At 40.2% G+C, this 15,215-nt stretch overlaps 1 protein-coding gene across 3 annotated transcripts in view; it reads right to left on the bottom strand.

The window, feature by feature from the left end:
- Positions 1-1,097: 1,097 nt before the first annotated feature.
- SLC37A3 (solute carrier family 37 member 3) overlaps positions 1,098-15,215 on the bottom strand; it is a 33,509-nt gene continuing 19,391 nt past the window's right edge. For all 3 annotated transcript variants that reach the window (XM_026724181.2, XM_087934950.1, XM_087934951.1), the window contains exons 14-15: positions 8,610-8,675; positions 1,098-5,602 (exon numbers count right to left, since the gene is read on the bottom strand). In XM_026724181.2, the coding sequence (XP_026579966.1) occupies positions 5,510-5,602; positions 8,610-8,675 (159 nt within the window). In that variant the 3' untranslated portion in view covers positions 1,098-5,509. The remainder of the gene's footprint in view (positions 5,603-8,609; positions 8,676-15,215) is intronic.

Here is a 15,215-nt window from a genome sequence, read left to right on the forward strand (position 1 = left end):
TCCTTTACAATAATTCTGTGAAGGTAGTATGAAGGGTAATGATTGGCCAAGATCACCCTTTGTAGATGACTGAAAATTAGTGAACATTATGCTTATTATTCTTTGTTCCAGTGTTCTGAACTCATCTGGGTTGAGCTCTTACAAAGAAATGTATTATCGGATGTAAAATATAGTTGCTGTGAAAAAGAATACCTGATGTTCTTAAAGACCCACCAATTAGATCAACTCCTCCCAGGTGAACCAGCAACAGAAAGGAGTTCCACCAGAGCTGGTGGGCCGGGGCGGGGGAGGTGAGAAGATTAAGCCTCTTGATACTATATTTCACGGGCTGCCCGTATATTGTCAGAAGAACAGATGGGGAATTACATTTGCCAGTTCTGTAGATGAAAGGTTCCTTAAATGCAAGATTAGATAAGCTACACTGTAAATAGAAATCATCATTCGGTTCCTCTTCCTCTTGGATTGCTACAGCAATAAAAGAAAAAGTAGGAATGTTGAAAAACTGTTTACTCTCTGGGGTCCTGGACATTGCCATCTTATAATCATAAAGCTAAAAGGGACAGTTGAATCCAAATCCTTGCTCAGTTAAAAAAAAAAGTTTAATAAAAACATCCCACAGATAGATTCTGACTTTCCGCTGGTGTTTGACTTCCTGTAACTTAAATCCATCATTCTATATCCTGCATTCTAGAGAGAAAATGAGCTCCTTTGGATTCTCTGAGACCTAAGGAGTGCTATCATGTCCCTGTTGGTCATCTTTTCCCAAGATTATATATATATATATATACACCCAGTTCCTTTCATGTCTCTCCACAGGATTTAATTTTTAGTTCTTGATCATCTCCTCAGATGCCCCCCTTTTAATACATTCTACTGTATATATGCTCCTTCAATATTTAGGGGTACTGAGCATAAACTATTATAGAGAACGATCCCAATCTCTCAACCACCCTCTGAGGAAAAATATCTATTTATGGAAAGTGTTCCTTTTACAACTTTTAAAAAATACTTTGCTTTATGGTCAACTTAACACAACTCTCGAGATGAGGGAAAGCAACATTCATTATACGTCCAAAATAAAAAGCATATACAGAATCTTTCTGTTGCCAAAAATAATTTAATAAAATCAAACTCAATTGGACAGTTGACAGCATGTCTTTTTCCCCTACATACTTTCAGAGAATTTAAGTGGAAATATATTAGAAAGAGAAACTATTACCAAGAACAGAACGTTTCATAGCACCCCATGAAGAATTTGTTATTGACAGCATTTAATTTTCATTCATTTGTTCATTCATTCATTCACATGGCTGCCCATCTCAAATACATGACTCTGAGCAGCAAAATTGGCTCTTTGCAAAGAAAATTCTGTATATGTTTTTATTGTGTTTGCTAAGATGAACAATTTCTATTTAAGTTAACAGCTACCCAGGCAAAAGGCAAACAAGCATTCCCAATGCAGTAGACATGGTTTGAACATACGTGAGTTGCCATTCCTCGCACATAACAGTATTTCAAACGAAGACAATCTGCATTAAAACCAATTCTACCATACCCTGGAACAGACTTTGGCAAACCTGGAACCTTCCATACTGTATGTATTGAACTGCAGTTTCAGCTATGCTGACTGGAGACAATGGGAGACACAGTCTAACAGTTCAAAGGTGCCAGATCGGGTGATTGCTTCTTCAGAGTGTTGGCTCGTCTTCACCTTCAGCCAGCCAAGAAATCCATAGACTGAGCTCTCACATTTTGATTCAAGGATGTGATTATAAAGTTTCCTGTTATTCTCTCATGGTGAAAATATGCAGGAAGGGTGGTCTTTCTGGCTGCCTCCCATCAAGCTAACCAGAAGTGAGAAAAGTGATTACGTCCCCAAATCTGGAAAAGCTTCTTTAACTAGGGCAGAATTCAACACACATGATTTCGTGCTTAATTCAAATCATTTAAGTATATTTTCAGAGAAAGTACTTTCATGATTAAAAACAAAAGTCAACGGTTGAGAGCATCTCTTTTCAAAGTAAACCATGAAAGAGTTGATGCCACAAATCACGTGGAAAAGGAGAGCAAGAAAGAAAAAAGAGAGAAAGTAAAATTTGCTTATACTGTACTTTTTTTTCCTACTCTTGGAGTAGATTTCGAATTTAAAAGTAAAGATGTTGGGAAATGTTCTTTTTTTTAAATGCTCATAAATTAGGCTATTGTGTATTGTGAACAGTGGAATGGAGCAGCATGGCAGGAAAAGAACACACAAAACAGTAAACCAACACAATTAAGAGGCTCTTAACTTATCAAAAAATTTCACTTACAGCAGCCACAACATGGTTTTTAAAATCTACATGAACATATACATTTTTAAAAGAAACTAACCATTAAGCACATACAAAATATTTAAAACAAATAATTTCTTCCCCTCAAATTCACAATTTGCTTAGTGTTCTTTTTTTTAATCTCAATCTCAATAACAACCAAACATTAGAAATGTAAGGTCAAGATGACATTTAAGTCAGCAGGTAAAAAGCAGTTTTGAAAATTGAGTTGAGGATCCCAACACCCTAAAGAAACTCATTTTGTAGCGTTAATCTAATTTTCAGTTCTTGAAGGCGGGATTTGCATTTAAAAAAACTACTTCATTTTTAAATTAACCGGTTTTCTGAGTTCCCACAATATACTGAACCATGAACTAACTAAAAGGGCTATGTTTGCACAACACATTGACTCAGAAAAATGAAGTTTCAGCTGCATGCATGCAATGGCACGGTGCACTTTCAGAAAAAGGTTAACACTGGGATACTTTCATCATTCGCAGACATGTTTGAAGCTGGATAAGTGTGCTGTTTGAACCCAGTTACTGTGGTCTGTCAGCCTGTGCTGAAGATTACATGCCCATCCCCCCGCCCCCCCATTTTGAACTAGAGTCACCAGCTAGATCTGACAATAATGCTGAAAAAATCCATCTCTTCTGTAGGAAGCCAGAGCATGCCCTGTTTATTAAACATTCAAGTGAGGGCATAATGAATAAGGCCTGCAGGTACGCGATTGAGGAAAACATAAACACAGGATAACACCAGTTATTCCACATAAAAAAAAAAAAAAAATTGGAGTCTGACTGCTTGATGCATATCAGTTTGCACAAGTAATAGAGTTAGCAAGTTTTTTTAAGCTGGAGGTATTATCCCAAGAACAAGTGCTGCGTCAGAGGTGCTAAAAATAATGTTTTTAAAATGCCCAGAATCTTACATCATTTGACCCCAAAAAAGACCAAGATCTTACACGATTTGATGATTTCTCAAGATTTGGGCTATTTAAAATCCAACGTTTTGCATTTAATTTGGGGGTATCATAAATGCCACTGAGTACAGCACTTGTTAATATATTCCTGTTTGGAAATTTCCGAAATATGTAAAAATGGCATCTTGGATAGACTGATTGTATAGTTCAGGGGCCCACAACCCCTGGTGGACTGGCTGTGGCACGCCAGAAAGCAGGCTGCACAAACAAGCAAAGCCCTATTTGCAGGATGCTGGCAGCACATGAAACCACACCTCCTCCGGTACACGGAAAAACCTCTCTCCACGGAACCGGTCCCTAGCGACCCAAAGGTTGGGGGCCGCTGGTATTGTTATAGGGTCTTAAGGAAGAAAGGATCAGCTTTGGTGGAATCCTTAAAAAAGAAATCAAGGCGTCTCTGCTTATCTGTAGGCGACAGTGATCTCCAGTAAAGGAGACGTAGTAAACAATCTCAAACGATGATAATTATTCCCTTTTATTTCCCTTATCATATTCTCAAACCTATTTTTAAAAAAATATTAACAAAAATATAAGGATCCTAATAAAACTGTGATTACTAACCCTCCATATAAAATAGTTGGCTCTGCGCACCTCCAGAGACTCCGCTTCTTTTCACATACTAGACAGTTAAGAGAAGATAAAAAATCAAGTACGGAATGCAGTTGCTCTGCTAGAGAGAGAGAGAAGGTTAAATTAACATGAACATCTGGATAGGACAAATATTTGGAGATCAAACAAACACCCTAACAAATGTTCTTTTTACATAAGGACACCAAGGATTTCAGAGCTGCTTTAATAGTACCCTGTTGTATATTTTTTTTAATTAAAAAAAAAATACGCAGTTAGGGAGCTACCAAAAAGCTTGCAAAAACCAGCAGCGGATTGGCCCAGGTTGCTCTGAAATGCTCTTTTGAGACTAAATAGTTGGAAATGCCTTTCCTTTTCACCAAAGTAAAATGCAAAGAGCGCCGTCCATTTCCTCCGTTTGGCAGCTTTTTTGGGGGGTGCCTGGATTACAACACAAAGATCCAAACTTATTACAGTACAAAGAAATATACAAGGGCTGGTTTGTGTAAAGGCACCAGCCATCATCAGCTGGAGAAGCTTTTTGCTTGATGATTCCACTCTGGTTTGCAAGTGGGGGAAGACAAGGTATCCGAAGGATTTCTCCCTTTGTCAATAACATTATCTTTGTGAATAACATTACGTAATAACATTATTATATTGGCATCAGGGCAGGTAAAGTGGCTGTCCTCTTGCCGCTGAGCTCCAATTCCGATCAGCCCTAGCCAGCAGAGCCAATGGGGAGACACAAAGGAACCTCAAGTTTAAAAACGTCTGGAAGATTGCCACCAATAAATGAGCACAATCGGAAGAAAGCAAGTATAGTAAGTCCTCTGTTTAATGGATCTTGAATGCAGTAGACAAAATAGGTTGGATCTGGATTTTTGTCTGAATTTCAGGCAGTATTAGAATTCATCCCAAACAATGGATCAAATCAGGTGAGGCAATGTTTTCTGCTGCTGCACATGCATAATTTGTTTTTTAAAAAATAGTTCATAAATAATTCCCTGGTCAGTTAGTGCCTATCTCAAACTCTTTTACAAGATTTGGTAACTATGTCTTGTAAGAAAGGGTAGAAACGTTTGTACTTTTAGGTATAGCATTTACCTATGGCTTCATAGGTAAAGGCGACACCAAACACTTACGATTATTAAAGTAATTTCACGTATGGGTACATTTTGGCTTTGAACCATCTCATTCAGCTTCAATAGATACCCCTTTCCCCTGCCCGGGTCCCTAATCCATTAAATCAAGGGTTTACTATACAAACGCTTTTTCTAGGCACAATCACTTTCTGCTTTCAAGAAACCTTTCTCCCACACACAAACCCAATGTTTTTATCATTTGATCTTGATAATCGCACAAACAAGCCTTGGAAACAAGGGATAAAAATCAAAAGACGTAACGTCTCTCACGGTTACACTCAACTAAGCCTTCCAAGCATACAGCCAGCTCTTTCCCAGTTGTGGGTTTCCATAGCATTATCTTCAGATGGGATGCAGACGACAATCTTTCAGCGATGAACGTGTTGGTGGCCATTTCTCAGCAAATCCGATCTTTGTGGATGTAAATCAAGAAATGAATGCAAAAGGCCTGAAGTGCCAAGTTCCCTCTTGGAAAAAAAAAAGTCCACTCAACAGAAAAGAGAAGAGGGTCAGCCAGCCAACCTGCGCAAGCGCCTCTGCGTAAGGAGCATGTTGGTTTCTTTCACGATCAACGGCATGATGAAGACCACCGTTAAACTGGTCTGCAAAAAGAAAGATATGAATAGCTTTGAAGCAGGGGTGGGATTCAATTTTTTTAACAACTGGTTCTGTGGGCGTGGCTTAGGTGGTGGGCATGGCTTGGTAGTCATGTGACTGGGTGGACATGGCTTGGTGGTCATGTTATTGGCTGGGTATGGCCAACTCAATATCACTCATATCGAGGCACCTATCTCCTCCCCTGGCCTCTCATGACTGTGGGGATGCTTTAATAGTCGTAAGTGTGAAAAATGGTCATAAGTCACTTTTTTCAGTGCCATTGTAACTTTGAATGGTCACTCCACACAAGCAAAGTACCAGCAAAGGAGGGGAAAAAATCTCCAGAGACGTTCCTGAGACAGGAAGTCTAGTCCTGCCAAGAATGTAATAAGGGTTAACAGAGAGGCAGTTTTTGTAAGCAATACCAGAATGTTTCCTTCCTGCCTTCCTTACTGGATTAGGCCAGTAATTTCTTCTAACAACTGGTTCTCTGAACTGCTTAGAATGTTAACAACCGGTTCTAGAGAATAAGTGTGAACTGGGAGAATTCCACCCTTGCAATTATGGCATTAGCTCTAGAGCAGTGATGGCTAACCTTTTCCGAATGGACTGCCCAAAGCGCGTGAATGTGCGTGTGTGCGCCTGAGCCCTCAAAATGCAATGTGTGCCCCACCCCTGTGTGTGGCTCCCTGCACATGTGCTCCCATGCATGCGCCCCCCATGCATGCACAGCAGAGACCCAATGACCAGCTGGCTGGTGGGAGGCATGCGCGCATGCGCAGTGGAGCTAAACCAGAGAAACGGCTCACATGCCCACATGCGTGCCATAGGTTCGCCATCACGGCTCTAGAGGGTATCAAATGTTAAACAGAGGCAGATCCAGATTTGCCACCCACTTAGAAGGACTTTGGGCCTGTTCTGTCTGTTTGCCCAAATGGCCCAATATTGCTTATTTTGATGGAAGCAGCATCTATCTATCTGAGCCATTTTCTACTGGAAGAGGAGCCAAAATCAGATCTACTTTGATCATGCCTTAGATAGGTGATCTATATAAGAAGTGAAGATGAAGTGGCTAGAAGCCATCCTATGCTGTCCTCTATTTGGCAAGACAAAGCATACTTGAGTACAGAATACAGAACAACCGAATTGGAAGGGGCCTTAAGAGATCTTCTAAGACCAACCGCCTGCTCAGATAGGAAACCCTACACCACTTCATACAAAGGTTGTCCAATCTTTTCTTTAAAACTGCCAATGTTGGAGCATTGACAACTTCTGGAGGCAAGTTGTTCCACTGATTAATTGTTCTAAATGTCAAGAAATGTCTTCTTAGTTCTAGGTTGCTTCTCTCCTTGATTAGTTTCCATCCATTGCTTTTTACCCTGCCTTCAGGTGCTTTGGAGAATAGCTTGACTCCCTCTTCTTTGTGGCAGCCCGTTAAGATATCGGAACACTGGTATTGTGTCAGCCCTAGTCCTTCTTTTCATTAAACTAGACATATTCAATTCCAGCAACCCTTCTTTATATGTTTTAACCTCCATTCCTCTAATCATCTTTGTTGCTCTTCTCTGCACTCTTTCTAGAATCTCAACATTTTTTTTTACCTTGTGGCGACCAAAACTGGATGCAGTTTTCCAAGTGTGGCCTTACCAAAGCATTATAAAGTGGGATTAACATTTCACGTGATCTTGATTCTATCCCTCTGTTTATGCAGCCTAGAACTGCGTTGGCTTTTTTGGCAACTGCAGCACACTGCTGGCTCATATTTAAACGGTTGTCCGCTAGGACTCCAAGATCCCTCTAGTTTCTGCAACTTGTCCCTGATGATAGAAGGCATGCACTTGTCAAACTATATAGCCCCTCATGGAAGAAATAGTTAAGATAAGGAAAAAAGAGGGTTCTCCAATTAAAATCCACATGTGTGTTTGCTGAATGACTAGCGCAAGTGAAAACTGCCTCCGACTCTAGTCTACATTCAATTTCCCACCCTTAGTTTAATTGATGGCCTTTCCTCATAAAGGAACAGCTGTACGTATTTCTGTTGGGTGAACTTCCATGATAGTCCCACTTCACATTTAGCCCAGCTTTTCCAAGCCAGATATGTGGACTACAGCTCAAGGAATGCCCCTGTCAACTCACGGCTACTGCAGAGAATTCTAATAGTTGAAATCCATGCTTGGCATCCATATGAAGAAAGGATGTTTAGCTCTTAAGAGATGTTATTATACAGTCCCGTATACATTACCTCAAAGATACCTCTATCTAACCTACTTACTCTAAATGAGATCAGGATTGCAGCTTTCCTATGAGGTACATTCTTCAAATGCAGACTGTTGAGATGGCAGACCAATTACAGACTGAAAATTACACTCATTATCAATGATACAGATCAGACCCTAACAATCTCAATTTCACGTGAGAGCTATTTCATATTGAATGTCATGCAACCTATGAAGAAATTATATTCAGTGTGTTACAGTTGTCAATCAGATGATTCATACATAATGCCATCTCCTGTGAAATTGAAGAAATGTAATGATTCCAGGATTAAAAAGTTAAAATAAATTGAAAATACACTGAAAACTTCTATAAGGTTTGACTGCCCTTCATCTTCTTTAGATGAATTTTAGCTAAGAAACGATGTGTTTCATTCTCCTTATTCAAAATGTTTAAATATTCACCTACAATTGTTTCCGTCGAGAGATGGCATCAGAAGGGGGACCAGAGGGCTGGATACCAGCCAGCTATTAGCAATTCAACAGTGAAAAGATTGAGCCATCAATCAAGACATTATCTCATTGGGGCCACAATCTTTTTTTTTTAAACTGAGAAGAAACCCCCATTGATCTCAACTGGATAATGTATAGACTTGCACTCTAGCACTGCAATTTAAGATAATGCTAACCCAGGAGTTTTCATCTGCTTGCTTAACAATTTCATATCTGGATTTTTTTTTTCTTGCTGCTTGGTAGGAAAGGGTATAATCTAAAACTGTAAAAACAAATGTCTTCTTACCATCAGAATGAAGAAATAGAAAACTTGCATCCATCCCAACTTCTCCTGGATCAAAGATACTAAGTACTAGAAGGAAAGGAAATGTAAATGAATCTAAATCCTAAAAGGAATGCATACGAGTTTTATTTTTCTATTACTGTTTATGCATACAAATATATATTCATCTCTAATACACACACACACACACACACATTTCCCTGAATAATAAGACCTATCCCAAAAATAAGCCCTAGCATGTTTTTACACATGCACCTTATATATGCCCTATCCCTCCCAAATAAGCCCGACTTATGAGCCTGTGCAGGTGCCCATTCAGTCTCGTTGCTTATGGTGCCACAGCCGGAAGGCAGAGGAGTGGAGCTGTCTCTTGTGCCCCAAACCGGCTGACCTCAGGGCCCCCGTAGCCAGGCCATCCATGCCCCGACACCTGCCTCACAGTGGCAGCACCAGCACCCATGTGCAGCAGGAGCTACGTGGCCACTGGCCCACTTCTTCTGCTTGCTCACAGCCACAACTGAACAGGAGGCCGAGTGGTGTGCTGATGCCATGGCTGTGAGGCAAGGCAGGTGTCAGGGCATGGATGGCCGGGCTGCAGGGGCCCTGAGACAAGCTGGTGCTGGGTGCATGAGGAAGCCCCACCCTCTGCCTTGCCTCATGGCTGCGGCACTGGCACATTGCTTGGCCTCCTGCTCTGTTGCGGCCATATGTAAGCAGCAGTGGGCCAGCTGCCATGCAGGGTCCTGCTGTTCCATGAGCAAGCAGAAGTAGGCCTCCTGTACATGGGGAAAAGAATAAGATTACCACCACCCCAAATAAGTCCTAGTGCTTATTTTGTGTCCCAAAAGAAAATAAGGGAAATTCGGGTATATTTCTATGCCTATACATGCATACTGCACGTACAAGGAAATACAAACTTATACAAAGACACGCACAGAGGCTCCTTATATACACCTCTCCCTTGCCCTCCCCTTTGTCTCTCTAAGTAATTTTTTCAACATTAAGCCACGCTTCACACACAGTTCTTTTTGGAGGTGGACAACGCAAGCTCTGCTCCATCATATCTGAAGCACAGCAGGTAGGAGAAAATGGGCACGCAAATCTAAATCTTTATGAGAGTATCAAACAGCATGCTTGAAAATGCTGTCTTATAATCACCGAAGCAGGGGAAAGGGGCTCCTTCTCCTGAAAGTCCTTTCGCAAATCTAAGCATAAGAAATGATATAGCAGCAGAGCCACACAAACACAAATTATCCAGAGGCAGAAGTTGCTAAAGAAATCCACATTTCTTCTCCTCACATCTGAACCTAGCGGGGAGAGAACAGGACAGAGACTGAAAAGGAAGCCTAAGAGAGAAAATGGTCCTTAAGATGCCCCAGCCAGGAGCTGATGAGATTTCTAAACGAAAAGCAGTTGAACTTTAATTGCAGCGCTGCAATGCTGCTTCGATTTTAAATTCTGATGGATAAATGTTCTGCTGCTGAGGTCTGCACATTTCATAAGGTTTATTATTCTATTGCATTATGTTTTCATTGAGTTTTTATTGTGGCAACCCTCCTGTGGGACAGCTTCTGCCCTTCAAAGGTGGCCTTGCAAAAAAACAACCAATAAACTGTTCGGTCTAAGTCCACCAATGCCTTCTTTGACTTCCACAAGATCAGAGCAATGATCTCACACTGGAAATCTCTTCCAAATGCCGCCTCCTCTAATGAGAGACCGACATCGTCACCCTGGCAAAGCACTGCTCTCTTCCTATACTATCTCCACATTCCTCCACATTCCTTTTTTAATTAAAAAAAAGAGACACAGAAAAAAAATAGCACAAATTAAATCACAGTGGGGGAAAAAACTCGCACCACTTCACATAACTGCTGACTGGAATCAGGCAGCCTCTAAATTATATATTTTTATTTATTTATTTAATTAATTAATTAATTTTGTTTTGCTTGTCAAGCATGTATGAGAAAACAAATATAAGTATGAACATAAGATATAAACATATAAGTATAAATAGTATAAGTATATGCATAATAAATGAGTACGAATCTTGAGGAGAATCTTTAGGATATATATATATACACACACACACACACACACACACACACACATGGTATATGTATACACACACACACACACTTGTACTCATTTATTATACATACACAAAAAATATATATAAATATATATTAAAATATTATATATACATATACATATATGGGAATCTGAGAGTTAACAGTGAGAAACTTAATAGGCCCTGAAAGTTAAACAGGTTAGGCAGCTCATAGTGGAGAAACTAGCTTAAAACATAGTCATGTTTACTTTTGCATGGAAATTACATTTTCACTTGGGACATTTTGTGCATCAATAAATAATGTTTCTGCTTTTTATCCTCTTCCATAAATCACTTCAAATGGTTCTGGAGAGATTTGGTCCAAAGTGCCCTTGTTTCTACCGCTGGAATAAACCTTAGTGCGTTTATGTTTCACATGCTGGCTTCTTTAAGGCTCTTCTTTTTCTGACAAGTTCAACGTATTTCTGATGCTGACTTCCCACTAGGGGAGACAGCCCAGTTTGTGGAATCTCAGCTGGTTGCTATGGTGATGTACTGTCACAGATAACAGCAATCTTAGGTAGAGAAGGAAGTAGAGGATACAATTTGTCAGACACAAAGCCCTCGTGAATAAAGGAAGTTCGAAAAATTGGAGAATGGCAATGGCTAGGAATAATGGATTTTACAGAAGGTACGCCATTGTTATCTTCACACAATGGCCGGTCTTACAGCTTTGAAAAGCACTGTGTTGCTTCCTGAGGTCATGAAGCAAAGGATTAGTAATTTCTTCGAGCAAAACCACTCCAGAGTCAGAAGAAAGCCGAGAGGAATTCCACACTGCTTATGCTCCCTCAAATCAGACTGGCCAAAGCATTATTGTAACATTCCCCAAAACCAAGTTTTAAAGATACCCTTTCCAGACCCAGCACTTTTCTCTAGTAGCCAACACTTTTGCCAAATCGTTAAGTGCATTCCTGCATTGCACTCACATCTCTTCCAAGTTTGTCCTGTATTTCCTGGTGTGAACACGTCTGCGACCTATCGAAAACTCTACAACAGAAGGGATGCTGCTTGCAGCTCTGACACTGGTCAAGAGAAACAAACATAATGAACGTCTGTAGAGATTCTCAGTCCTCCTGGATGACTGAGGATCTCTACAGAACTTTAGCTATACAATTTGGGATGAACACCCTTTGAATGGTGTGGGAGTAGGAACGGATTTCCAGAGGGGGGAAAAAACTGCAGACTACAGGAACCAGGAGTGAACCTGAGGAGACAGATAAATCTCCAAGTGGCCTCAACAACCCTTTAAAAAAAGATGCAAATGACCAGCTGTCTGCAAGGAGTATAAATCCTTCCATTCCCCACTATCCTGTCAGAGCTGAAGAAGCTTCTTGGATGAGAAGTGAAACGTCTTCAAAGAAAAACAAACAAGAAAGTCCAGTTGCCTCCAGAAGAAGCACCTTTGGGACAAACATAATGAATTTTGCTTAGCCTAAAAGCCCACAGAAGAGATTTGTAAATATTAATGCATATTTGTTGTTTACACATAAAAGGAGCCAATGGGAAAAGGAACTCAGACAACCGTTCTTGTGAGCCATTTTGCAAGTGAGCAATGCAGCAGGCTAGTGAAGCAGGTAAATAGTTCCTACAGTCAACCCATGTGGGTTCTCGGAAGGTGCACAGTTAAAAATTAAAAAAACTCCACAAACTGATGTGACAAAGCATTTTCATAAGAATGGTCAGGCCCCAACTGAGATGACAACTAGATATAGCAAATATTATCTATCTATCTATATATATAAAAGCGAAATACCACTCATGCATCATCACAAAATCTCCAGAACCATAAAGCCTACAAACTTGAAATTTGGCACATGTGTTCCTCTTGGCTTCTAGACCATCAGAGCTTTAGTATTTTATATATTATTATTAACATGCTCTGATGCTAAGGAGTTCAACTCCCCCACCCTGCCTGAAAAGAAATCTGTTCTAAATACAAAACACAAGCAGAAGAGAGGCGTTTCAGTTTCAGTTTCATAGCAGCAAGCAGCTTTAGTACAGAGCAGTTGAGCTAAGCACATCCAGGCTCCTTGCTGTCACCTTGCTCACACAGCAAATACTGTTTCAATTTCCAAACAGCCCTCAACTCTCTCAGACCCTGACAGGACGCTAGCCAGATGAATACTAATAGATGCTGGTAGGCAGAGGCACAATTTTTCCCCCTTATTTTCCTCCCAAAAAACTAAGCCCGATCACATAGTTTTGTAGTAAAGCATGGCTATTAAGCTAGTACGGCAATAAATAAAAATAAATAACAGCTTTTATTCTTGTATTTACATTTTTGTTCATGTGTTTACATTTTTATTCATTTCCAGTTATTTACAGCCCACCCCATTCTCCCCAGACTTGCTTGGCCATTGTAGGAAATGACATCCAAAGTGGGGTCAGCAGCCTGGATGGGCCTACTGCATTGGGATATAATTCTACGCACTTCTGATCTTCTTCACAAAGCACGAAATCACACTGGGACTTGCTTGTCCTTGGTTTCAGTCATGCGTGAACTCATGCATTACGGCTTTATATTTTGCATGAAGGCAGGCCACTGATGCAACAGAGCATATAAGTTGCTGTTTTTTAAAAAAATACCTTCATGTCCTATCTATGTAACAGAAATATGACTTGTGAATTGTCACCTTACATTTGCTAAGATGCTGTTAAAAGAAAAGAGCAGAATTTGGAACTGGCTGAAGACATTACTGCTGAAAAATTTATACCTTTAATTTTGAGAAAGGCTGGTTGATTTTAATTCTATTTATAATATTTAAATATGGCATCCTTCCCTGTTCAGTTACATCTCTCTCTCTCTCTCCTTTCTCCATAAAGAGTTAGTTTTCCTTTTTCCTACTTTACCAAAATAGCTACCAATTGTTCTTTTGTTCTCTGTATCCTGTTTTTTTTAGTTCTGCTTTTGCTATTTCTGCTAGATTTATTTATGTATTTATATCCTGCCTTTACTATTTTTTATAAATAACTTAAGGTGCCAAACATACCTAGCGCTCCTTCTTCCTCCTATTTTCCCTATAACAACAACCCTATGAGGTAGGTAGGGCTGAAAGAAAGTGAGTGGTCAAAAAAACCAACCAACTGGCTTTCATGCCTAAGATGAGACTAGAACTCTCTGTTTCCTGGTTTCTAACCTGGTGTAAATACTACACAAACCAGTGAAACCTGGTGTAAGTACTACACAAACCACAAACCAGTACTTTGCAAGTACTACACAAACCAGTGAAAATCATGCACTGGGCTCTTCCTTCCCCCTGCAGAAACAGGGAAGAAAGATGCTCTCTTCTAGGTGACACAGAAATGAATAAGGAAAGCCATAAGCATAGAAATAACAGTAGAAAGTGAAATTATTTATATCTCCATCTTCCTAGACAGCAACATTGCTAGATATGCAAAGTTGGCTCTCACTGTGCATTATCCTCCCCATTACACGCCCACATAATACCTCAATAGGCTGAAAAGGTGAAAGGGAAAGAAAAGAGAGACAGTTTAAGGGAGGGGTCTCCAACCTTGGCAACTTTAAGACTTGCGGACTTCAACTCCCAGAATTCGTTTGTATTAATTCTGGGAGTTGAAATCCACAGGTCTTAAAGTTACCAAGGTTGGAGACCCCTGGTTTAAGGCACAAGACTAGAAACCAGGAAACTGTGACTTCTAGCCCTGCCTTAGGCACAAAAACTGATTGGGTGACTTTGAGCCAGTCACTCTCTCTCTCAGGTCCCCTCAGGGTTGCTGTCGTGGGGAAAATGAGAGGAAGAAATAGTACTGGCTATTTACCAATATTGGGGTTATTTATAAAAGTAATAAAGGCAAGATTTAAAAAAAAATCTTTTAAAAATGCCATTTGCCACAGGGAAGATCTGCCAAACAGCAGGCTTTCAAACACATAAGTTAGCAGCACCACAAAAGACGCTGTCTGTATGAAAAAGTCAGCAGGAGCTCAGGATTGGAATTTGACTGCAGCTGTTTGAATGTCCTCTAGATACGCTGAAAGCATATTTTTCTAAACAAAAAGTTCGCAATAAGTTATGTTTTCCCTAAGGAGAGTTCACCCTTTTTTCTTATCCCTTCTGAAATGTAACGAATATTACTATTAAAACAACCTTTAGTGAAATGTTGCTGAAAAGAACAGCCTGCCAGATCTTAAATTTTCAATTTAAGAAACCTTCGCTTCGGTATTAGTCGTTCCCCTCCAGTTGCTTAGTGACTGAAGTTACAAGAGATTCCAAAACACACACACACACCCCAAGTGCACTTGCAACCCAATTCCAAAATTTGGACTGCTATCTCCCCCCAGGGTCACATGACTGCATTTTGAACGCTGAGCAAATTTGTGGCCATTTGCAGCATCCTGTGGTCAACGTGGCTACAAGCTGTTTTAACAAATCTGGCATTTACTTACTTTATTTCAGCAAAAATGGCCCATAGCAACCAATGGGTACATTTAATGATCGCCACATTTGCTTAACAACGGCAGCTTCACCTGTTAACTGTAC

The sequence above is a fragment of the Pseudonaja textilis genome, chromosome 5 (assembly GCF_049901715.1).
Source record: "Pseudonaja textilis isolate UNSWEBS1 chromosome 5, rPseTex1.2, whole genome shotgun sequence".
NCBI classification, from domain to species: domain Eukaryota; kingdom Metazoa; phylum Chordata; class Lepidosauria; order Squamata; family Elapidae; genus Pseudonaja; species Pseudonaja textilis.